Source organism: Stigmatopora nigra, chromosome 11 (genome assembly GCF_051989575.1).
Source record: "Stigmatopora nigra isolate UIUO_SnigA chromosome 11, RoL_Snig_1.1, whole genome shotgun sequence".
Taxonomy (NCBI): Eukaryota; Metazoa; Chordata; class Actinopteri; order Syngnathiformes; family Syngnathidae; genus Stigmatopora; species Stigmatopora nigra.
The window spans coordinates 3868628-3894600 of NC_135518.1; the positions used below are offsets into that span (position 1 = coordinate 3868628).

The window sequence follows — 25973 nt, forward strand, 5'->3', positions numbered from 1 at the left end:
CAGCCGGTAACGGTCAAGCAGGGCATGCTATCGTGAGTCTATGTGTCATGATCTTCGCAGTAGAGGCTCTATCGAACCCGTGAGACTGACTCACCGAACCTAGGTTAAGAACTACTGCTCTAAAGCATGTGTGCAATTGACGGGTTGTGTTAATTCCTAATTTTTAGTGTGTGACGCTAGCATAACCATGTATGGCCAACTGCAGAGGCCTCTCCGGCCGTAGTTTGGACACCCCTTAAGACAACCTATGTTGTTGACTCTCAATCGCCTGTCCACTGGAAACCTTTGCTCCTCATACCAGATTTCCCTGATCTTGTGTTTTTGTTCTCATTATTTTCTGTACTGCTGTCCTTCACTCCTCCGGCTCATCTTCATCAATATAGCTGATGTGCTCCGTAGAGGCCCTCCCTTCCCCTACCTCAGTGCTCCATTGCTCCATCTCTATCTCCTGAGGAACACTGTCCCCTGGCCAAGTCCGTTGGCGAACGTGCGAGTTCGAAGCCCGTATGAGATGCAGTTCGGTGGGATTTCTGCTGGCTGAGTCTAAGGAAGAAGGCAGGGAGAAGAGGCAAGGCTGAGCCGTGGCGACGGTTGTCACCGGAGGGATGGGTGGAGATGGTCTCAAACAACGTTCGCCGGGGGAAGATGCCAGAGATGGTGGTGCGGAAAAGTGTGGGGGCAAAGGTGTATCCTGGGAGGGTAGTGGGGGGATCAGGCTTCTGCGACAGTTACCACTGGCCTGCCGCAATGGGTGGCAGGAGGAAAGGGATGAAGAGGAAGAGAGAGACATGGAGAAAGAAAGCGATGGTGACGGTGTGACAGACGCTAATGGGGGACAGTCCTGCACCAGGGACATAAATGTACCAGAGACTGGGGACCCCTCGAAAAGTCTGTCCTTTTCTAAGGGGAGATTGTTGCAAGGGGGTGTTGAGGGATGAGGCCTTTGTGGTGAGTGAGGAGTTGGCAGAAGGCATTGCGGCAGGTCCACCTCTTCCACATCCCCACCGTCCAACAGGGAATGAACATCGGGTCTCAGCACAGAACACGGCGTAACAGGAGCCGGCGCCATCAGGCTGGCGCTTGCTGACAGCCGGCTGGTGCTGCAGCTGGGAGGCGGGGTCAGATTTGGCACAGCGGCCACCAACAGGGGCTGTGGCGCTCTGTGAATGAGGGGCTTCAGTAGGAGTGTCATTTCCTGAATCTCCTGGCTGAGTTTGGACACTTGTTTGGACAAGGTAGTCATCTGTAAGGAGAATAATGAGAACATTTATTATTCAAAAAGATTAAAAAACAACTAATTGCCTTCTCCAAATGTTGCAGGTCAAGGGAATTATTTTTTTCCTATCTGAGGAATATGTTCAGGCAGAAAGGTTGTTCCAAAATTGTTGTTTTCAAAGCACAATGGATATACCAACAGAAAACGTATTGTTTTACATTAGTAAAAAATGTATATAGTGTTATCTCTACTTACGAAATCAATTGTTTCCAGGAACATAGGTGTCAAAGTGGCGGCCCAGGGCCAAAATCTGGCCCACTGCACGTTTTGTGCGGCCCGAGAAAGTAAATCATGAGTGACACTTTCTGTTTTAGGATAAAATTAAAAGGAAGAGTATAGATGTATATTATATTTCCTGATTTTCTCCTTTTTCAATCAATTTTTCTGTTTTTAGTCCAAAACAGCATTTTGTAAAATTTAAAAAGGAATATAAAATATATTTTTGGTTTTCCACTTTACTATTGAACATAATTAGAAAATATTTTATTTCCTTTTGAAATGAAAAATAAATGATTAAAAGACTTTCTCTTATTAAGAAAGAAAAACTCAAATAAACATTGTTTTAGATCTATGACACACTGAATATTGAGGTTTTTTTTAATCCAGTTCTTTCAGCCAAATTAAAAAAAAATCTAAATATTATATTTAAAATGAAATGAGATCAACAGTATACGATCAGGGTAACAGCCATTCATATTTAAAAACTAAACTTCTTCAGCCATTTCATCCATATCTCAAAGCACCACTGTAATTGACATCTACTTTTATCATTGAAATAAACTGAATTTTCAACACTAGACCGAACAAAAGCACATATTTGTCATCTTTAGATTGATAAAAAATTCTGAATTGTGTAAACAAACCATGAAAGAGAATGTACAACATAATTTTGATTGACTAAATGTTTCAATACTTTGAACATAGTGAGTCAGAAGCAGTACAACATTGTGTTTTTTTATTTATTTCTACATTTTCTTTGTGAAAAAGTAACTTTTTGAACGTGTTGCATTGAAATTTATTATGGTGAGTGGCTAGATGATGAAATGTGTAGAGAAGGAATTTGAGTTATTTTTTAATGACTAGGAATGATGCATACTCCTTTTTTGTATGTATTTGACAAACCAAGTTTGGTAATTAATCGGTAACATCAAATAATTATCAAATCAATAACAACTCACTTCCTCTGTCAACTTCAACACACTCTGCTTGATCTCAGTGGACTCTCGATTTCCTGCACACACAAATAAATACAAGCACATTCTCACAGATATATTACACGGACACACTGCAAAGAATGTTACATTTTGAAAGACTATAATTGTTTATGTGTATTACCTGGATACGGAGAATGCATGGCTGCAGGTGACATGCTTGGACTAAACTCAAACTTCTGAGATGACATAGAATTGTTCTCCGTTTCGATGCCATCCACAAACCTAGGCAGAAACCTTATGGTAGGTTTTTCCATATAACAGAACATGCCGTCATGGCTGCACATGCATCAACTAGCCATGTGAAAATTTGACTTTGTAAGAACTGATTACATCTGCTTGTCCAGCTCGGTGTGAATGAGCTCCTGATACAAGACGCCTGATTACTGGATAAATGTAATCTTGGTCAATCACTCAGTTCATTCTAGATAGTTTAACTTCTAACCTCTATGTGGGCTACAGCAGGGATTTCAAACTCAATTTGTTTCCTGGTCAGCATTAATGGCAATTTATGTGTTTTCCGCACTATAAGGCGTAAATAAAAGACTGCAATTCTCTTAAATTAATTAATCAGATGTGCCTTATTGGTTAATCATTGTATGAAATTCTCTTTAGCACAGTTCCATCTTCAATAAAAAAACGGTATATTAAAAAAAAGATTGGTTCGTTGTAATTCATCTAAGCCACACCAGCTTGTAATGGACCTACTAGGACAGGGGTAGGGTAGGCTCGGGAGCCACATGTGGCTCTCTTGATGAGTGAATCTGGCTCTTTGATAACTTGTGAGCTAAAAATGGAAATTGCTGGTGACAGAACTGAGATATTACATCTAGAACTGCTTTAATCTTATTTTTTTGCAGTAGACTCTTCTGGAATGCCTCATCTCATTGATTAGCAACAGCATGAGACTATTTTAAAAAATATTCATTTTTTCCACTTTAAAAGTGGTGAAATTACAAAAAAAAATTGAAAAGGCACTCGTTTACATGTATGTATTTTGACTTTTAAATTCGTTGTATGGCTCACAAGGAATATGACATGTACTTAGTGGAGATAAAAACAAGGCATAAAAATGTTGCTCAATAACGACAAATAATTCTCAACAAATATGGGAAATGATCCAGTCATTTCATTTGTCCCCAAAATAGATACAGTAACACCATGACATACGAGTTTCCCAAAATTGAGTGTCAACAAAAATTAGTACAAAAATTCACAAGGAATATGACATGTACTTAGTACATGTCATATTCCTTGTGAGCCATACAACGAATTTAAAAGTCAAAATACATACATGTAAACGAGTGCCTTTTCAATTTTAGTAGTCCTAGTACTACTAGGACATGCATTTTTAGCCAGAAATCAAGCAAAATGAACATATGTTTTAAAAGCTTTCCAAAAGTCTGTTTACCTGGGGCTGAGCTCTGCAGGTGCCCTTGCAAAGCTGAGTACAGGTATCTGCAAGGTGACAGGGCGAGATTGCTCAGCCGCGGCACGAAAAGGCCTCGGGGGCAACAACGGGGAACGGAGTGGGGAGTTGAGCCCCCGACTGAGGCGCAGAGGTGAGCGGGGTGCACGGGACACCAAATTCTGCTCCTCATCTCCTCCTTCCTCATCTTCCCGGATTGAAGCCAACTTTTTCACCAGGCCACCGTTACTCTCCCAGTCGGCCTGACACACACACAAATACACACAAACATGCTTGGAAGTCAGTTTGAGAGGAGAAGAGCAATTACCATATTTTCCGAAGTATAAATTGCTCTTTTTTTCTGTAGTTTGGCCGGGCCTGTGATTTTTTTCTCAAGTGCCACTTGTGTCTTATATTTTCTTCCACTCTGGCCCTCGATAGCTTGGTATGTTTTTTTTTAGGCAGTAGTTATTGACCTATGTTTGTTATTGGTTTCTGATATTTTTTTGAAATCTTCACCATAAATGCAATTTATACTCATAATTTTTTTAAATTTTATACACATATTTTTTTCCTTTTATTCTGCATTATTTATTTCATTTACTGTGCGTATTGTGCGTATTGTGCAAAATACGGTACTTTTATCGTAATGAAAATATCACATTTTTTTCATTCATTTACTGAACCGCTTTATCCTCATTAGGGAGTGCTGGACCAGAGGTTTTTGGAATGTGGGAGGAAAGCAGAGTACCAGAGAAAACCAACGCAGGCCTGGGGAGAACATGCAAACTCCACATAAGTGGACCAACCTGGATTTGAACCCAGGACCCCAGAGTTGTGTGGCTTAGGCACTAAACACTCATCCGCCGGGCCACGGGTATGTGTATATATATATATATACATACATTTTAAGTTTCATACATGCATTTATTTTTCAAGAACTGATTTATTTTTCTCGACATGTTGGCCACTCACTCCATTTAAACTAGGAGTCCTCCCAATGATCATAACTTAACAACAATGTTTATTGTTGTTCACCACCATCATCAAAGTCTACAAGATGTTTTATACTGACTGTGTACAAGTGTAGTGATTGCGGTACTTGAAGCTCTCTTTGATTTCGGATACCGTTAAACATTGTATACTACTTTTTTTATTTGTTTGCAAGCATGGACTTTTTCTGGCATCATCTTGATCCCATTAACAATATTTCTGCTGCCCCTCTTTTATGGCACACTTACAGCTGAGTTCAAATGATAAAAGAAAAAAAGCTACTTCATACGAATTTGTATCCTCATTTGGATAAAAAAAAAAGTCTATGCCAATGTTAGACAACCACTTGCTGGCATTCATTTACATGTTTTTTTCTGGCTTTTACACATCAGAAAATAATTATTTCTGCTGGGATGGAAATGGAATAAAGGTGTTTTTCCATTCATATATTCATTTTTTAAACCGCATTATCCTCATTAGGGTGGCAGGTGGTGACGGAGCCTATCCCAGCTGGCTTTGGGGCAGAGGCAGGGGACACCCTAAATCAGTGGCCAGCGAATCACAGGGCACAAGAAGACAAATAACGCTCACACTCATACCCAGGGCCAATTAAGTGTCCAATCAGCCTTCAATGCATGTCTTTGGAAAGTGGGAGGGAACCGGAGTACCTGTAAAAAACCCAAACAGGCCCGGGGAGAACATCCAAACTCCTCACAAGTGAACCGAGCTGGATTTGAACCCAGGACACCAGAGTTGTGAGGCCAACGTGCTAACCACTTGCACCGCCAAGCCGCCAATTGATATCTTCCCTTTTAAATATTGTGAGTATTTAACCTCTTTTGTTTGTGATGAACCCTATACTATTTTATTTTGTTGTGATATCCTAATGGGTGGCCCGGTGAGGGAGTGTTTAACGCGTCAGCCTCACAGTTCTGGACTCCTGGGTTCGAATCCAGATGATGTCACCTCTGTGGAGTTTACATGTTCTCCCCGGGCCTTTGTGGGTTTTCTCTGAGTACTCCGGTTTCCTCCCACATTCCAAAAACATGCCTGGTAGGCTGATTGGACACTCTAATTTGCCTATAAATATGAAAATCACCAATTTTGTGGTGCATTGGCAACTGTTACAATTACGACCGCACGCTTTCCACTCGAGGAAGAAAAAGCCAGTAAGTGTATCTTTTCACCAGTAGGTGGACCACTAGCACCGTTTCATACTGGTAAAGAATTCGACGTGCTTAGACGCTCACTTATACAAAATGTTCATCTTTAGAATTTTACCATAATTATGTCAATGTGATGTCAATCAATTTTATGATATTGGATGTTTAATACTGCACGTTATGAGATACAAAATTTACTATTACAAATAGATATCTGCTGTGCAAAACCTCCAAAATAGGCAATATATTTATTAAATTTAACTTAGTGACAACTGAAAGCTCGGTTAATATGTCTGATCACGTGTACATACTCAGTCAGAGTCATGAAGTAAAGAATGCTGATTTAGTTATCATTCCTCCTTGAAAGGAATAATCAATTCAAAATAATATGCAGGTGGTCTATGGTGAATTGTTGGATTTGAGTAAAATATGGGTTCCAATGTGATTGAAGAAATAGCAATACTATAATAATAATAACAATAATAATAATAATGATAATAAAAATAATAATATTCCAACTAATAATAATAATAATATTTCAACTAATAATGATACAAATAATGATAACAATCTCATTTCATCTCATTTTCTTAAACGCTTTCTCCTCACAAGAGTCGCGGGGGATGCTGGAGCTTATCCCAGCTGACTCTGGGCCAGAGGCAGGGGACACATCCGAAAATGGTCAATAGGAGCAATTTAGATTGTCCAATCAGCCTACCATGCAAGTTATTGGAATCTGGGAGGAAATGGGAGTACCCACAGAAAACCCACACAGACCTGGGGACAACATGCAAACTCCACACAGGTGGACTGACCCTGGATTTGAACCCAGGACTCCAAAGTTGTGAGGCTAACACACTAACCACTCACACCACAGGGCCGCCCGCAGCACTAAGTAGAATGTAAAGCCAAACAGATGAGCAGTGGCGATTGATAAGACGGTTAAAAATTTAAATACGAAAGCTAAAAAGTGCTATTTAATGCTAAGCTATTTTTAATTCTTTATTTGATTTTTTTTAAAATGTGTGTTTGTGTACTTTGTTGACTAAAGTTAGCTTCCTCCTTACACATATGCACCCGCACCAAGATAAATTTGATTATTTGTTATTCATTTTAATGCATTAATGAATCATTTTGTTAACATTGTCATTTCTGTGTGTTTCTCATACCTTAAACACAAAAAGGGTGTAGTTGGGATTTATTTTTTAGGACCCTGGAACAAATTATAGAAGCCTCATGAAATACTTCTCTTGGTATGAAAAATCCAGGTTACAAATCAAATAATTTCATCTGTAAAAGTGCCATTAAATTTAAGAATTGTCTGTTTTGTCTACAAAAACAATAAAGCATTATTATATCTCTCTCTCTATATATTATCTCATTATGCAACCAGATTTCCTAATTGCATCTTCTTCATTCCTCATCTTTCCCACTTGGCTTTCTCTGCTTCACTGCCCCTTCCCTCCTCCTCCTCATTTTCCTCCTGTGGCACTGTGATTTATTTTTAGCTCCTCTTGTTCTATTCTTAGATTTCATTTCCAAAGGCATCCAAAGCGACCTTGCATGTGCAATGTGGGGGCGTGATCATCAAGTGTGCGCAACTTTGCTGCGACACTCTTGTCTGTGTGTGTGTGTGATTGTAGCTGGAATGTGTTTGTTACTAAATGAACAAGTACGTGCCTTTTCACACACTGTACTTATCAATCAATACAAGTACTTGCCCTTGACTAGAGAGCAGGCGTACATAGTAGATGTACGCTACATGACAAAGAGATCCGTGCTAATCAGTCATGTTGTATGTGTGAGATGTTCTCAGGAGGTCCTTGCCACAAATCGATGTTCAGAATTTAATTCAAAACTACAATGACAGCCCAGAGTATTGCGTACACCGGTAGAATAAAATGGCGTCCAAAGCAAATAGTAAGTCTATCGTTCTGTTTATTCAATAATTAATACATTAACTAGCTCCTCCATTCAGTCAGTTCTCCATTCATCAGCCTATCCATTGCAATGGCACCTTATTTCATCCACTCATGTACTTAGTGTTATGTACGCTTCGGTTGCAGATTCGACTTGACATGCACAAAACTGCACGGTGACAAAGACCAAACGTTATAACGCAAGACAAAGCGGTCGATATGGTCATTCTTCTAAAAACTGAGAAAAGATAAGAAAGATAAAACGGTTAACAAAATGTATTTTGACGTCTAAATAAAAAAAAAAAGCTCTATCTTGCTTAAAGCGGGAAAATCAGTTTTAAAGGCCAAAATGTGCATTTGTGTGTGGATGATATGCAAAAGTGAAGAAGTTATTTTTGTGAATACCCTGTTGCTTGTGGTCAATGTTTTAGTCACTTATCCACAATCGATTCATTGTTTTCCCATCTCTTCATCCATTCATCCATCCACCCATTCATCCATCTTTAAGACTGTCATCCATCCATCCATCCATCCATCCATCCATCTATAAGCCAGTCATCCATCCATCCATCTATAAGCCAGTCATCCATCCATCCATCCATCCACCCATCCATCTGTAAGCCATCTATCCATCCATCTTTAACCCAGTCATCCATTCATTCATCCATCCATCTTTAAGCCAGTCATTCATCCATCCATCCATCCATCCATCCATCCATCCATCCATCAATCCATCCATCCATCCATCCATCCATCCATCCATCCACCCATCCATCTGTAAGCCATCTATCCATCCATCTTTAACCCAGTCATCCATTCATTCATCCATCCATCTTTAAGCCAGTCATTCATCCATCCATCCATCCATCCATCCATCCATCCATCCATCCATGCATCCATCCATCCATCCATCCATCCATCCATCCATCCATCCATCCATCCATCCATCCATCCATCCATCCATCCATCCATCCATCCACCCATTCATCCATCTTTAAGACTGTCATCCATCCACCTATAAGCCAGTCATCCATCTATCCATCCATCCATCCACCCATCCATCTGTAAGCCATCTATCCATCCATCTTTAACCCAGTCATCCATCCATTCATTTATCCATCCATCTTTAAGCCAGTCATTCATCCATCCATCAATCCATCCACTCAACTTCGAGTCAGCCATTCATCCACCCATGCACATGAACATTTGGCTGGTAGTGTACGCTTGCTTTCCTATTTTGTTTCTTTGCATCAACTCCTACCAGAAGAAACAAGAAAAAAGGATGTCAGCTATGCAAGAAACATGCTCCTTAACTGTTTTCCCTCATGCATCAAACTTCTCTCATGTCAGAACACGCGCTCACTCGGACTGCAGTAAAAACAGTGCAGTGGGGGAGGAAGAGGAGACGCCAGGCACAGTCATCCTCCTACTCCTCGACTGGCTGGGGTATTTTTAACCACCCTGATCCAATCTTAGCAGCAGCTGCAGGGGACACAGCCAGCCAGGGAGAGCCCGTGCTTCCCCCCTTCATCTCTCAGCTCTATTTTTAGCTGCAGGAAGGCTTCAAACAGCAGCGCTGAGCTATTCTCGGCTCCTACTCCTGCCGCAGCACCCGCCGCTGCACTATTTGTGTGTACGTGTGGCTGCACACTTTGGTGTAAACATCCCAGTGCATGTGTACTAAATTTGCATTAGCCAGATCATGCATGGCCACCATGCATTAGAGCTGCTCTTAAGGTGAGCATTCCCTCAGGATGTTATTTTGCATGTCAGTGGCTTCACATGTACTGTAGGTATGTGTGAAGTGCACATACCATGCATTAGATTTGAATGTACATATTTTACTTACATACTTACACGTATTTTACATCTACAGTTGCCTTTATATGTTTCCTATTCTTACATCAGCGTGATATAGGATGGCATGAATATCAGCCGAATCTAAGCAATTATCCATCGCCCAAGTAAACTGAGCCAACACATTGTATTCACACAAGTTTAAACCGGGTAAATCCCAGATCATTATCACACTTTAGTTAAGTATAGTCATGACTTGGTTCGATGTGAAAAAAAACATACACGCACATACAAAGACACTTAAGTAATTTTTGAAATATTTTTAACAATGTGATGCCTAAAATAGGTCAAAATGGGAATAAGGTAGAAGGGTGCAAGCTGTTTTATTTGATCACAATTAACTTTGTAAGTGAAATAATTTTAAAGTATTTTAAACAATTTGATGTCTAAGATAGTTTGAAAGGTGAATCTGGTTGAAGAGGGTAACCTTTTGTTATTTGATGGCAATTACATTTGTAAGTTAAATCATTTTACAAAGAGTAGGTTTTAAAACATAACACCATAGTTTACTATTAGTGCCGGCAGTTAAATGTGTCAAATTAGGTCGTTAACGCAAATTGCATGCGCTCTTAGTTAACACTTTTAGTAGAGGCAAGAACATTCATAAAACTGGCTATCCAAATTGTATTTACTGTAATCTAATATTATACTTTACTAGTATAGCTGTTTCATGGCGAAAGTTAACTTCGTAGTTAGGTAAATGAATGTGCTAACTTTAAAGCCATGTTCTTTTTAAGTAAACATGGTGTCCACATTATCGCCATGAATCCATTTTAGGTTTTATTTTTGATATCACATTTTGTGAAAGGATGCTAAATCCTTAGCTCTGCAGTGACTGCTGCATATTCAAAACCATTTTGCTTTAGGATGTTGTACTGGTATTGGTTCAAAACACCTACATCCCTTAAAACCCTTCGGTATACTTGTGCCTGCATTGGCTTGTGCCGTTGGTGTCACAAAACTTGTTGGATTAGCAACTGTAATTTAGGAGCGGGTAATGTGGTACCTCTACATATGAGCAGCTCTACCTACGAGATGCTCAAGATACGAGAAAAAATTCGAGATGCGAGAAAGCCAGGTGGCCATGGCACTGTCTTTTTGCCGCATCTCTTTCATGTATAAAATATATCTACAAACACTGTGCGGAGTTTAGCATTCCCCCCCGTTTTTTCCCACTGTTAGTTGATTCATAATATTAACGCAATCTGTCTCGGTAACACATCCTTACTCATCATTCTACATGCCTTATACAAAGTGAACAAAATGGATCGGAAGAGTTTTGCAAAGAAAAGGTGAATGTTGACAATCAACATTTAGCGCGAAATAATTGAAAAATATTTGTGGTGCACGTGTCACCGAGCTTGCTTGGCAATACGAGAGGAATATGTCAACCATATCCACCATCTTGATGCAGAAGGACGCAATTAAGGAGAAGAGGCCTTCCAAAGGACTAACTATAATTTCCCACTGGCGCTGTGACATTCATGGCAGAATGGAGAGCCTTCTTTTATTGTGGATAGAAGATAAACGTAACCGAGTCAACTATATGTGAAAAAGCCAGCGGAATTTACATGGATTTGATAATGAAAGGGTCTGAAAAGGGGGAGCCTTCAACACCTTCAGAACCCTTTAAAACGAGTCATGGCTGGTTCGGAAAAAAAAGAACTGAAATACACTCGGTAATCAGACACAGGGAATCAGCACATTCCAATTCAAAAGCTGCGGTGGCATTGATCAAGACATTTGCCTCGATTATTTCCCAGGAAAGTTACATCCCCCAACAAGTGTTCAACTGCAACAGATCTTTTTTGGAAGAAGATGCCCAGGCGGACATTCATCGTAGCAGAGAAGAAGGCACTACCGAGGCATGAACCTATGAAGGACCGCTTAAATCTACCCTATGCCAGCGGTGACTGTAAAATTAAGCCACTGCTGGTGTACAATTCGGAGAACCCGCGTGCTTTCAAGAGACAAAACATCTCGAAAGAAAACCTACAAGTTGTGTGGCTCCCTAATTCTAAAGCTTGGATTACGCATCATTTTTTCACAGAATGGGTTAATCTGTGCTTTGGTCCAGCAGTCAAAACGTATTTGACCGAGAAAAGCCTGCCAATGAAATGTCTCCTGGTCCTCGAGAATGCCCTGGTGACCCTCCTGCTCCTCGACAATGCCCCAGGTGACCCTCACACAACGAACTCTGAATTCAGCATTGACAAAATTGTGGCCAGCTTCCGCTGAGAGAGACTTTGATACAGAAGCCACTGCTGTACATGATGAACTCGTTGTCATGGATGATATCATGTCACTTGGAAATTCCTTGGGGCTGGAGGTTAACGAGGCAGATGTGAATGACCTAATCGCCGAGCACCGCGAAGAACTCATGACACAGGATTTACTCAAGCAACATTTGTTGCCGGAACTCAGTAGTGAGGAGCCGGTGGAAGAGGCGGGGCCCCTGGCTACAAAGAATATCAAAGACATGCTCGCGAAGTGGCAAGAGTTTTTGGATTTTTTAGAAAAGAGGCACCCAGACTAAGTGGCAAGTGGTCAAGCGTTATCGTATTGTGATGACATTTGTGTCATTTTCAAAATATTTTGAAGGGAAGGCAAAAACAAACAACTCTTGATGCGTTTGTTTTAAAAACTCCGGCTGAACATTCTGGTGGAATTAACCCGTAGAACAAAGGTAAAAAAGATTAAAACAAAATTAGAATTCAGTTTTGTGTGAAGTTACATTAAACGTATGTTTAAGTGTGTCTGTATATATTAATCCAAGTTATTAGAACAAATAACAATGTTTTTCCATTCCAATATCATTTTTTTGGTGTTTTTAGAGGGTTGGAGCAAATTAATTTGTTTTTAATCCATTTCAATGGGATACGTTCGCTCGAGTTACGAGATATCGACATACAAGCTCAGTCCCGTAACAAATTAAGATCGTATGTAGAGGTACCACTGTATTTCCAAAAGTTACATTAGATCCAGTCAGATGCATATTCATCATTTGTGTTCTTTATCATGACTGGGTAATGGCATGTGGACTTCATGATTAAAAGATGACTTACATCTGAGCCGTGGCCCTCTCGCAGGTTGTAGGTGAGGTCATGTTGGATCTCGCTGATGAACTTCTGGGCATACTCTGGGTAGAGTCGTAACACTTCTCGGAGGCCTTTTAAGCTGATGTACTGCAGGTCGCAGTAGGTCAGTGCTTTGACATTGGCATTGGTTTTGATCACTTGCTCCTTTGTTAGTGAGTCAGAGCCAATCAGATCTCCTTTACCTGCATGAATACATCCACAAATCGATTGAACATCAATGGAATGTGTTTATAAAATACGCACTTCTGATGTAATAAACGATAGATAGGCACATGGAGCAAAGAATCCAGAATCATTAAAATATTCGGAGTGTTCATTGACAAACGGCATTAAAATTAATTAAAAACTGGGACATTTTAAATCATTGATAAAAACAAAAACAATAACATCCCCTGATTTATACCCTTCAATGGCCCTGAATGTCTCCAAAACCAGGGAACTCATCCTGGACTTCAGACGGAACAAGGCCGCTCCGCTCTGCTGATCTCACTTGGAATACTGATTTATTTATTACTTACTTATTGATTATTTATTTGTCTATTTGTTTGTTCTTTTATTTGTGGACTTTGTGGTACAATTTATTTAAAGTATCATTACACTTGTATAATGACAATAACAGCATTAAAATACATTCACTTCAATTCACCCAAAACCATGAAAATAATTCAAAGACATTTCCATGTCTACTCTTATTTTGTGATCATTATATTATACTACTTCATCACATTATTAGAAGTATATGCTGTATTAAACACATCTGCTATCCATATATTAATTAATCAATGGCTCTCTCTGTTGGTCTACAAAAAAAACGTCTCAAAATGTGATTTATATAGAAACTCAGTGATCCATCGATTCATTAACATTGATGAACTGAATGATGTTGCATTGGTGAATAGATGGATAAAGAAGATGGATGTTTCATGGAATCTGTATTTAAAAACAGAGGACAAATGTCTTATTTGGATACAGGACACAGTGATGAATAGCAGAAGGTAAAAAATGATTGAAGAGTGGGTAGAACGAAGGATGCCAATTGTTTAAAGGGCAATACATTAAGAAAAAAAAGTCTGCAGTATGGACATATTTAAAGGGGGTGATTAATGGCCGGAGATAAGGATGAGCAGACAGCAGATGGTTAAGTGATTGGGCATATACCGTAATTTGTACGAAAAATGTGTGTTTGTGGTTGATAATATGGAGGTTGGCAGTTGGATAATAACGTAATTGTAGCGATCAGCAAAATGATGATGGATGGATCATTTTCATAAATGGGTTAAGGGAGCAGTATGTAAAATTTGCCCTTCAATTATTTATTAAATGACCCTAATATATCAAGAGGCATTAGAGAAACATGTTTTCCGGATATAATGCTAACATGGTTCAGAACGGTGAAGCCAAGATTTTAACCTTTAAAAGTCGATAGTCAGGCCCAAATAGTTACTGTTGTTATTCTTATTCTGTGTTTTTAACGGATTTAGCATTCAATGATAGATCGTATGGCGTAAATTGACATCTCTGATATGGGCATTTGGAGCCAATATAATTTGCAATGACCTTGATAGGATTTTTTTTTATATCACAAACTAGAATTCATGTGGCTTTGTTGTTCACAAGCTGGAATAGACGTAGCCGTGGTCATGACCTTTTGCGACAACACGCCCTTTTCTCAGCATCCCTTAAGTCACGAAAGCATAAACTTTAATAGCAAGAATCAATTCACAATAGATGCCAAAGTTGTAGGTGATGTACGTTTGATTTGACCTATACTGCTTTCCTGTATGGTAAACTGACAATAGACATATAAATTCTATGTTAATTTTGTGGAGCATCTGGGTCCACTGAAAAGGGAGGGTCTTTACATGTGTTTGTGGAAGATTTTTTTTCTTTATGGATGGATCAATGTATTACTGATTGAAATATGTGTTGATATGTTGAGAAAGGCACATTAGTTGTAATGTTTTGCATTGAGATCAGTTGATTGACTGGGGCAAAGAAAATTCTTATAATTGGTATGAAATTGTTTTATTTCCACTTTTTATCAGCTGACACGCAGGGTTGCACCTGTACTGTTAACTGGATAAAGCTGAAGATTTCACCATGATAAAACAAAATGTATTCACGGCATACGGTACGGAAACCTGGTAAAACAAACTACCAGTATGAACACAATTCTGAAATTCAATTTACAATTTTAAATCCTTAAAGTCTAATTCAACATTATAATATTTAAAATGTTACAAAGTCTGATTCATCATCCTCATCAGGTTCACCAAACAATTGATTCCATCATTCTTGAGTTAGGATAGTGCCTCCTGGGCGGGAATTTAGTGGATGCCCTGCTAGCGTTTCTCTGGAGCAACTTCCTTTTATTTTACCATCCCTATGAACTTGCCCGAAGGCCATGTAGAAAGGACTGGATTTTGTAAAAAGAAGGTATATTTAATCCCCTGAGAAAGGAGGTATAAATTTAACTGCTTTGGGACCTGGTAAATCGGACTCTCGCACGCCATCTGGTGGACAAAGACAGTTTTTACGTCTCCCATTATTAACGATATGTAGGGGACTTTTTCACCGGTGGAGGGTAATTTTTCACCGGGATTTGGTCTTGAAAGCAAAGACTTCATGTATAACATGCACCCGAAATTTGCTTCAGTTTTTTGGTACAACATTTTGTGCATTATACTCCAAAAATACGATAATATTCATAGATTTTAGAGTGTCTGTTCACATGAGCATCGCTATGCGCAGTTTATTAGCAACTGTCTTTTTTATCGGAATGCAACATTAGTATGGTAATGTAGCATGATTGCAAGGCACTCGAGGCAACCCAAAGGGACAAGGATATCGTGAAATTCAATATTTTGATCCTTGTTGCAGTATCATATTTGGCCATCAGTCTTACATTTTTATTTTACACTTTGAAGTGGAGATCGTAACATTATTGGTGCACTAACAAATCACTGGCAGCAATAATAGTAACCGAAAGTGAAGCCATCATCATCTCCTCTTGGAGCTCTCCCTGTGTGCTTGGAATCCTAATTTGCAGTGCAGAGGAGAGGATAGGGCAGGAATAAAAAAAATACTGATGGCATGAAGAGGATGAGAGTGAATGAAGGAAATGAAGCTGTAAAATGGGATAAGGTTGGAAGGCATGAGAGGGCTGAGAAGAGAAAGACTCAAACCACCCACCAAAGACTTTGCAGATGTCCCTCCCTCATTTGTTTATCCCCCCCCCCCCCCCCCCCCCCCTATTCCTGTGTGTGATGAGCAGCAGTTCGCCTGACAGAGACCGCTAACAGCTTTGGGGAAATCTGCCGTTAATAATTGCTGCAAAACGTTCAACTGAGCAGCAGATGGAGCTCCCAAAGTGACACTACAGACTCGATGTTCTTTCTGTAGCTGCATGTGTAGAGCACAATCTATTTCTATTTTTTATTTTTTTTATTGTCAGTGATTCTAAGCTTCTCTTTTTACTGTGCTACCTTTACCCTGAAATGGCATTGTGTTGCAGTATGGTGAAAAACAATGTTTGTCTCCAAAATCTATTTTTTGACACAATCCTGTTATCACCCTATCTTATTAAGTTTTCCCAGTTGACTGGAAAAGTGTGAACACGAGGAGCATCCCACACACACACTTGATTACAATGACACTCAATCGGCTTCTTTTTAATTGCCGTTTGCAAATGTGCTTAGTTTTTGTTTCTCAAATGCATTACAATGCGTATACAAACATGTTATTACATTCTATTTCAAGCTCAACAAATTTATTTTACACTGTATTAGCCAATGTATTGCTTGTTTGGATATGTGGGGTCTTATGAGAATTAATATATAATTAATCAAATAAGAAACAAAATGTACTAGTTAGTTGCTTTTCATTTTCCATTCCAACTTGGAACTGACTGAAAGGGACTTGTACAACAAAGAAAATAAGGTAAGATAATATGAATAAAAAAATAATACGCAGTAATGTTAAAATGGTACATAGGCTGTCACAATGGAGGCCAAAAAAATTGCTTCTGCACCAAGTGAAGTGAAATAATATACAAATTGCAATGTTATCCTTTTACTTTAACTTAAGCAATGTTAGATGTTTTTATAACATTTAGTAGGCTGCATTTAAATGTAGTGGTTGAATATACTATATAATTTGCTCTAACAACAATGATGCTTAGCCTGTTTGCTGGAATCTATCGCAGTCAAATAGGGGCAGTAGGCAGGGGACACCCTGATTTAGTTGTAAGCCAATCGCAGGGTACGAGGATATGAACAACCATTCACAAATATACCTAAGGATGATAGTGTCTACAACCAGCCCACCTTGCATGTTTTTGGGATGTTGGGGAAACCGGAGTACCGAAAAAACATCTATATAGGCACGGGAAGAAAACATGCAAACTCTACAAAAGAAGGTTGGAACCAACTGGAGATCCTACCCTCAATCTCAGAACTACACCATGCCACCATCATATTACTAGTTATGTATGAGTGTGAACCATTAATGGTTGTCAGTCTCCTTGTGCCCTGTGATTGGCTGACAATACCCAATAGGTGGCTTGGTTGGCCTCAGCACCCCTCACAACCCGTGTGAGGATAAGCGGCACATAAAATAAATGAATGAATTACCTAACAGTGATTCATAATAAATGGTGAATGTTATTTTTATTCATGAGATGAATTCTGCCATCTCGTGATGTAGAGGTTTACTTGCTTGACTTCAACGCAACCTGTCGCGGGCTCGATTCTCGTTGGTGGCGGATTGATTAAGAGGGCGTAGGGTTGTTTGTCTCTCTATGTGGCCTATGGCTGACAGGCGACCAGTCTAGTGTGCAGTCTGCCCCTGGATTAGGCTCTAGCAACCCACACAACCCTTTCGAGGATGCGCGGTATGGAAGTTGAATAAATGAATAAATAAAATAAGCTTAGCTAGCATGGAAAGTCTTGGGACTGAGGATGCACATTTCAGTTTGAGGCTTACTGGAATGGTTGATTGTAGTCCTTTTAATAAAAAAAAGCACAGATAGGAAAGATATCTAGAATGGAAGCAACTATTAGATATAGTTTTGTTATTGTGACATACATCATGTTATTGTTAGATTGGGTATGGACAAATAAATTGACCAGATTTCATTGTGAATGATTTTGAATAATTTCAAAAACAAGCTGCAGGTTTTTTTTTGTTTAGTTTTTTTGCAATGGTGTCAGGGGATCCAAACAAATATGTGTACACTTGGCAAGATAAATAATGCAAGCATATTAATAATGTAGTTAGTAATCTATTCAGTTTTAAAATCAGCACAATCGTGTGCTCCTTTGTTTGATATGTGTTCGTGCGCTTTGGTCAAGAGCAAACGTGGCTTTTGGCACTTGGATATAAATCCACTTCAACTTGCAGATCTCCACGTGTTCACCATTTGTTCAAGACATCTTGACCTTTTCGGGAAGTGAAGTTGGAGATGAATACACGTGTCTTCTGTACACACACACACACACACACACACACACACACACACACACACACACACACACACACACACACACACACACACACACGCACTCCCCTGCTAGAACACCCCCACTATCACACACTAGCAATAAGGCAGGAACAAAAACAATAATGCAGTTTGCAGATGGTCAAACACCCTGAGGAAATTAATTGACAGGAAAACATTAAAAATATTCCATAAAAGTCATTAATATTTTTTCTAGTCATTGTCCATTGATCACATAATATTCCAAAGAAATACCATTTCATCTCATCTCATTTTATGAACCAATTTATCCTCATTAGGGTCGTGAGGGGTGCTGGAGTCTATCCCAGCTGACTTGGAGCCGGAGGCGGGGGACACCCTGAATTGGGGGCCAGGTAATCGCAGGACACAAGGACACAAACAACCATTCACACTCACACTCATACTTCGAGGCAATTTAGAGTGTCCAATCAGCCCACCATGCATGTCATTGGATTGTGGGGGGGGAAACCAGAGTACCCAGAGAAAACCTGCACAAGCCCGGGCAGAACATGCAAACTCCACACAAGTGGACCGACCTGGGTTTGAACCCAAGACCCCCAGTGTGAAGCTGACGCGCAAACCAATCGTCCGCCAGACCGCCCCTATAAAAAATCCCATTGCAAAAGAAAAGCAGACACCTTAATGTCTCAGAACCACAGTTAATGTTGTTTTCATGGTATGATACTCACTAAAATGAGTTTACACAGTGAATACTGCCCTCGTGTATGGCAAGGGGATTGGGACAAGATTTCAGTGATAAGAGCCTTTCAACCATACAGGCCACACAGTGGTCCCTCAACCTACAAATACCCTAACTGAAGTTTTCAAGCTATGAGTTGTCTCCTGGTCATTTATCTTATTTTTGTTTTGTGCTGTCAACCAAATTGTGAGTTATGAACAAATTAAGTGGCTGGAGCTTATCCCAGCTAACTTTGCAGTAGGCGGAAGACACCCAGAACTGGTTGCCAGCCAATTGCAAGCCCTCATATAGACAAATAATCTTTTATATTAACACCTGAGGAGAATTTAGAGTGTTCAATCAAACAGCAATGCATGTCTTCAGGATGGAAGCTGTAATAACGGGAGAAAATACATGCACACAAGAGAACAGGCAAACTCAGAAAATGAATGAATGAGAATAAAAAGGTTCTTCAATTTAGTTGGTGAATTACAAATTATAAATTAAATTATTCTTGTTAGCTGGGAGAGGCTCCAGCATCCCTGCAAACATCGTGAGGATGAGTGGCTCAGAAAATGAATGAATGAATATTCAGTTTCAAAGACCACGATTCAAATCCAACAATACAGCTTTAACTTATGTAATTCAGATACAGTTTCATGTTTCACCCATTCAAGTTTCGGATTTAGTTTAGAAAATCAGATTCAATCAAGTATCAGCCCATTCTATTCACTGAAGTGTGAAATTGAAAATAATTATGTAGTGTTAGTCTGCCAGGCAGTTTAGATGAGTGATTGGCACGTCAGCCTCACAGTTCTGGGGTTGAGTGTTCGATCCCAGGTAACCAAACAGTGTGTAGTTTGCATTTTCTCTCCGGCCTTGTGTGGGTTTTCTCCGGGTACTCTGGTTTCTTCCCACATTCCAAAGACATGCATGGTAGGCTGATTGGATACTCTAAATCGCCTCTAGGTATAAGTGTGAGCATGAATGGTTGTCTGTTTCCGTGTGCCCTGCAATTGGCTGGCCACCAATTCAGTCTCCCCTAGTGTGCCATGATAGGCTCCAGCACCCACACAATGATAAGCTGTATGCAAGATGAATGAATAATAACAAGCCTATTGTTGTATATGGAAAAAGCGCACTCACCCAGTATGGCGAGTACAGTATTGTCTTTTAGGACTTCCATGGAACCCGAACACACAAAGTAGATGGCTTGCAGGGCATCTCCTTGCCTGATAAGGAACTCGCCAGGTGCGCAAAAGGACGTCTTGATGATGAGCGAGAGTGAGCGCAGGCAACCCCTGCTGGCCGACTCAAAGAGAGGGAGCTGAAGCAGTTCCTTGTTCAGGTGCATTGCAATGTCAGCCCGTAGCTCATCCGGGAAGTCCTTCAGGAGCTGAAAAGAGAATAACTTTTCTGATGAAACATACATAAACTAAAGGCAGAGCTGCAATAGTTTTTATTAGGGGTGCATATATTAATGTTAGCAAACAGTGTACAGGTCTGTTAAGCAGGCTTACAATATTTGTGATTTGTGACAATGTTGCTGAATCACATGTACATTTTCACTGTTCATTTTCTCTCTCTGTAGTACACACTTTCAGAGAACAAGAGAAAGAATAGCGTTCCTTATAATTGTAATATATCAAAAGTATCAAGACAACTTTCTTACCTCTTTGTCTGACTTTATTAAAATTCCAGGGATTATATAAATGAATTAGGGCTATCAAGGATCTAACCATTAGTAGTTAATCAGACTCAAATATGATGTTCTACGTTAAAATTTCTACGCTAGCGCTGACAGCCCTTTTTAATGTTGAATGTTGATAACACATTTGAAGACTAGTTGCACCAACTCTCAAGCTTCCTCAATACCTTACCCCTGGCCGGACGTTTGGTCGCTGGACATTTGGTCGCCGGACGTTTGGTCGCCCGGACATTTGGTCACCGGACATTTGGTTGCCGGACCAAACGTCCGGGTACCCAATTTGTTCCGGCGACCAAACGTCCGAGTACCCGATTACCTTGCTGAGAATGTAAAGCTGGACCACTGTTGCTCAGCCAGGACAAAACCAATATTGCTACTCCTGAAACTGAGGCTCAACTTCCCAATGGGCCATCCACTTCAGTACCTCTGAATAGACCTTAACAGGGAAGCTGAGGAGTGTGATCCTCTTGTAATTGGAACACACCCTGCTATACGCCTTCTGGAAAAGGACCACTCTAGTCTGCCAATTAATAGGCACTATGTCCACGTGAGGCATGAATGACAGCCAAGAAAACCTCTTGAAATCCAGAGCCTTTAGAAAAACTGCCTTGTCAACGAGAAGTTTTTTTAACTACACCTTAGTGAATTCAATACCAGTGAAAAGAGCTCGTCCCAGAGTCCCCAAGGTCTTCTACCTAATCATAAGGCATGCTAGTAGAGTTGAGAAAGTCTTCGAAGTATTCAGCCGAACAACTCACATCTTCAAGTCGAGGTCAAGTGTCCCATCACGACTTTACACAGAATTAACGGTACACTGCTTTCTCCTTCTGAGATGCCCGATGGTTAACCAAAATTTCTTTGAAGGCATCTGTAAGCCCTTATGTTTGAAGATGATCTTCATTATTGACAATCTTCGACTAGCGTCGATATTCAATGATTATATCTAATTTTTATTTCAGTTAACAAAAATGTTTTTCTTTTCCATTCAATTTTCCCTTTTTTTATATTTTGCGGAACAAGAATAACCTTGTTTGTTATGCTATTGAGTTTAAGGTTGATTTATTTAATAGGGCACAGCACATATTAATGGACATATCTATATTTACGGTAATGAACATACATATACGTAAATATGTCAGACTATAGCCAAGGGCTAATTGCCATCTTTAGTCCCTTGTGTAGTAGGTTGAAGATAGATGATGACACACACACACACACACACACACACGTAGCAGAGTTTTAGACAGCGTCGTGATCGCAGTTTTGTTCGTCTAATAGTTAGGCTTTAAGATGATTGGCAAAGAGATTCAGAGATGGGAGTTCACGAATATTCATTGGTATTGAGTTCCAGGTATTTGCGGCACGGACAGAGAAGGTGCTTTGGCTGAATGCACTCTTTTTGTAGGAAACTACACAGTCACCTCTAGAGCCAGGCCTTTTTGATGTGCTGGATTTATTTTGGTCAAAATCTTGCAGTGGAGGAGGAGCTTTGTGTTGGATAATTTTGTAAACTAAGATGGCATCTACATATTTAACAGTATTGTCGCAGTTCAGGCGTTTGTGTTTTTTTTAAATATCTGACAGCTATGTTGCGTTTTTGGCTTTTGGGCTAATACTTTCAGAACTTGCTTATAATTGGTTTTAGTGCTGTTTTACAGGCCGATGACCAACTTGTCAGGCAGTGTGTCATGTGTGATACGGTCATTGTATCAAAAATATATATGATTCAGGCATTAGATTGTTTCTAATGAACCTACAATTTGACAAATTGAATTAAATTGTATTATCTATTGGTTAGAGACAAGTTGAGAGTCAAGAGTGATTCCTAAGTATTCAAATACTTGGACTACAAGGATTGTTTTTCCTTGGACACTGTTGTTTGTCGCTCATTTTGAGAAGTATATACATAAAGATTGATAGATTGTTAACCATATGATAGGTGGGATTTTTCAAGCCACTTATTGACGCTCGTCATTGCATCTGTGAGTTCCTGTGCAGTGTGTTTTTTTGTATTTCGCGTGGACATCTAGAAAGGCATCCTCGGCATGCATTTGGCAGGTGACAACTGAAGGACAACATCATGGCAGATCATTTATGTAGACTCATGAGCAGTGGACTTGCACTGATCCCTGCGGTACCCCAAGAATGTTATTCGGCGAAGTAAATTTTGTGTTTTGCAAAGCGGTTCAGAAAATGAGATGAAATGAAACATCAATAGAGAATGATGTTTAATAAATTCATGCGGCTGTATTTGATGTTAAAGTCCAGTATTGACAAACTACTTGCAGAAAGAGACACAAAAAACAAAAAGTAAAAAGTAGGGAGAGTTTGAGGCTGCATGATTTGGCGACGTCAGCTTGTCTCATTGAACATTTAATTTTCACATTAAGTGTAAAATCAAATCAACTCACCTCACTGACATCAATGCCATTGTTGACTGACCAAGTTGTCTGGAAACATTCGAGCATTCGTTGTTCCAAGGCTTTGGGCAACCGATGCACTCTTATGAAGTCCTTTAGGTCCTTTGTACGCGTATGATAGAGCGAGCGGCGCGAATACATCCTCTGGATGATGGCGGTCACGTTGCCAAACACCACAGCGTGCATCAGAGCTGTCATAAAAGCAGTCATTAAATTAACAGCCACAATCACATTATAATACAGTCTGCCATGCAATTCACAAGAAAAAAAGACAAAGGAACAAACAAAAAAAACTATCAGACCGTAAATGTGTAGAATAGTGACCATGCTGGCTGGGTACAAAAGAGATATCACTGTTGCAAATCGTGCCAAAGCACAATTGCGAACCGCTTGTCGGAAATTTTCTATTATGTAGAAGTCAGTGGTGGATTGGCAGTGTGTTACTCTGTGCTCTCTACTCTGAACAAACAATCAGAGGAATGAAAAAGGGCCGGCTTGCTTCACAAACATCATTTACATGTAATTACAAAGTTGAAGGCTTATATCTAGAACCCTTTTCGAACTCCTTTTAAATTTTCATTTCGTTTATTCAAAGAAGCAGAAACTATAAATGAACATAGAGCATCCTTAATGATGTTGATTGATTTTGTTAAGCAGTTTTCTTTTCCATATTTGCTTTTTCTTAATGTTTTGTTTTTGTTTCTAATTTAAGTAAAAGTCACATTTCTAAACTATAGAAATCCTGTTTTAAAGTCCCTGGGCAAATTGGTTAGAAATTTGAGGCTTTGGGTTTCCCACAATTTCCAGTGGTTTAACAGTTATGTGCTAGGAATGAACTAAGAATAAACTAAATTCATGGAACAAATACTGGACTTAAAAGTAGTAGATCAATAGTAGAGGAGTGAGGATTCAGTTTATAATGATTCAGTTCCTAAGGCATTTCACATTTGACAGTTCAATTCAAGGGCGATACCGTTTCTTTTAGAACACTCTGATATGAAACCTATTAGTAAGTAGAACATGTATGTGCCTAACATGAGGGCCTGTTATTTGAAGACTTAATCTCCAAACTGTGTGGCGATGTGATATCTATAATAAATTATTAACAAGTAATGTAAAAGAAATAAAAGCAGTAAATTCGGATAAAATCCTGCTGTGTAGGTGTTGGACTCCTAGCACACATAGCAATGCTACACATTCATGTTAAGGAGGGACTTATTTTTCAAATTGGTGCAAATATAATTTGATTGAGTCCATCCATTAAAGAAGAATTTTCTGTACAAAATGGTGCCACCACTTGTAAAAATTGATCAATACTGTTTTTTTTAAATCTAGTGTATGTAAGACGATCCATTGATCCCCTTTTTGTGATCTAATGTTGAGTATTCTATCATTCATATTTCAATATGTGGGCACTGACAAGGGTTTTTCCACACACCTTTAATCATTGACAAAGATTGAGGATTATTAAAAATAAAATTGCATGTATGGGATGTTTCTGCATAGGAATAATGTTTGTAGGTTTATCAAAAAAAGTTTCATCTCAGTAGGAATATTGCTATCAGACATTAAGAGCAATTGAGGCAATTGATAATAAAGGATAATGAGATAGACCAATCACACTGAAAGAAATCCAAAAAAATGAGTTAAATAGGAACACATGATCATTGTTTTGAAGGGAATTCAGAGCGACCACATGTAGCTCAGAGAGAGGATAACATTCAGTAGGATTAATTAATAGGGCACCACCCTTAGCTTCCTGTCTCTTCACTTTCAAATTCTCACCTCTCTGCAGGAGTGAGCTCATTATAATGCAATGTAAAAAAAAAAAAAAAGTTGGTGCCTGAACTAAATATAGAGAATGCTCAGCGCAAGCATTATTACACACAAGATCGTACACATTGTTGACATTCATTTAAGCTTGATAGCAATTTATAGAATTATCCAATTACTATTGTTAGGTTAACATTGTACATCTATCTAGATTTGGTATAAATCAAAGTTATTTTGCAGTATTTCCTTGTTTATAAAGGATTCTTTTCTTTTCATCGTCAAACCAAAATGATTGATTTCTGCATCTTTTCGACCAGAGGCTCATTCATTCATTTATTCATCTTCCATAACGCGCATCGTCGAAAGGGTTGCTTGTGCTAAACCCAACTGACTTCATGTGAAAGGCAGTCTATACCCTGGACTGGTCGCCAGTCAGTCGTAGGGCACTCAGAGAGACAAATGACCGTACGCACTCAATTAAACTGCCACCAGTGGGAATCAACCCCACACCTGCCCGCACCAAAGTCAAGCGGGTGAACCTCTACATTACAAGGCGGCTTGAGGAGGCTCACCGGTCATATTTTGTGTGTATATTGGATAGAAAACCCTACTAAACGTACTTGTGTTTATTGTGTGAAGTAAGTCCAATTTTCCAGGCAGATTTTACTACTCAAGTTCAGACAAAATCCCCACAACTACCCTACCTAATAATTTATCATCTGAAAATATTAAAACTTTTATAGTGTTGAACTTCTGGCGATGTCGGGACCAACAACATAGGATAATACATTGTTGTTTTGGTTTACATGTCATTGTTAAAAACTTTTCCTTGGCAACTAGTAATTTGTCACCTGGTTAAAGTCTGTGCTCAACACACTCAGTTCACTGCTTGATTTGATGGAAAAAAATAGAAGCTTACACTTGTAGTGTTTGTAGTTCAGCATATTTCA

The 25973-nt window shown here is 39.4% G+C and overlaps 1 protein-coding gene across 1 annotated transcript in view; it reads right to left on the reverse strand.

Annotated features, from left to right (window-relative positions):
- The window catches only part of kcnh3 (potassium voltage-gated channel, subfamily H (eag-related), member 3), a 99766-nt gene continuing 73793 nt past the window's right edge, over window positions 1-25973 (reverse strand). Inside the window, exons 9-15 of the mRNA XM_077728433.1 lie at window positions 23242-23441; window positions 20269-20518; window positions 12893-13107; window positions 3899-4158; window positions 2612-2712; window positions 2455-2507; window positions 1-1243 (exon numbers count right to left, since the gene is read on the reverse strand). Of these exons, the coding sequence (XP_077584559.1) occupies window positions 353-1243; window positions 2455-2507; window positions 2612-2712; window positions 3899-4158; window positions 12893-13107; window positions 20269-20518; window positions 23242-23441 (1970 nt within the window). The 3' untranslated portion in view covers window positions 1-352. The remainder of the gene's footprint in view (window positions 1244-2454; window positions 2508-2611; window positions 2713-3898; window positions 4159-12892; window positions 13108-20268; window positions 20519-23241; window positions 23442-25973) is intronic.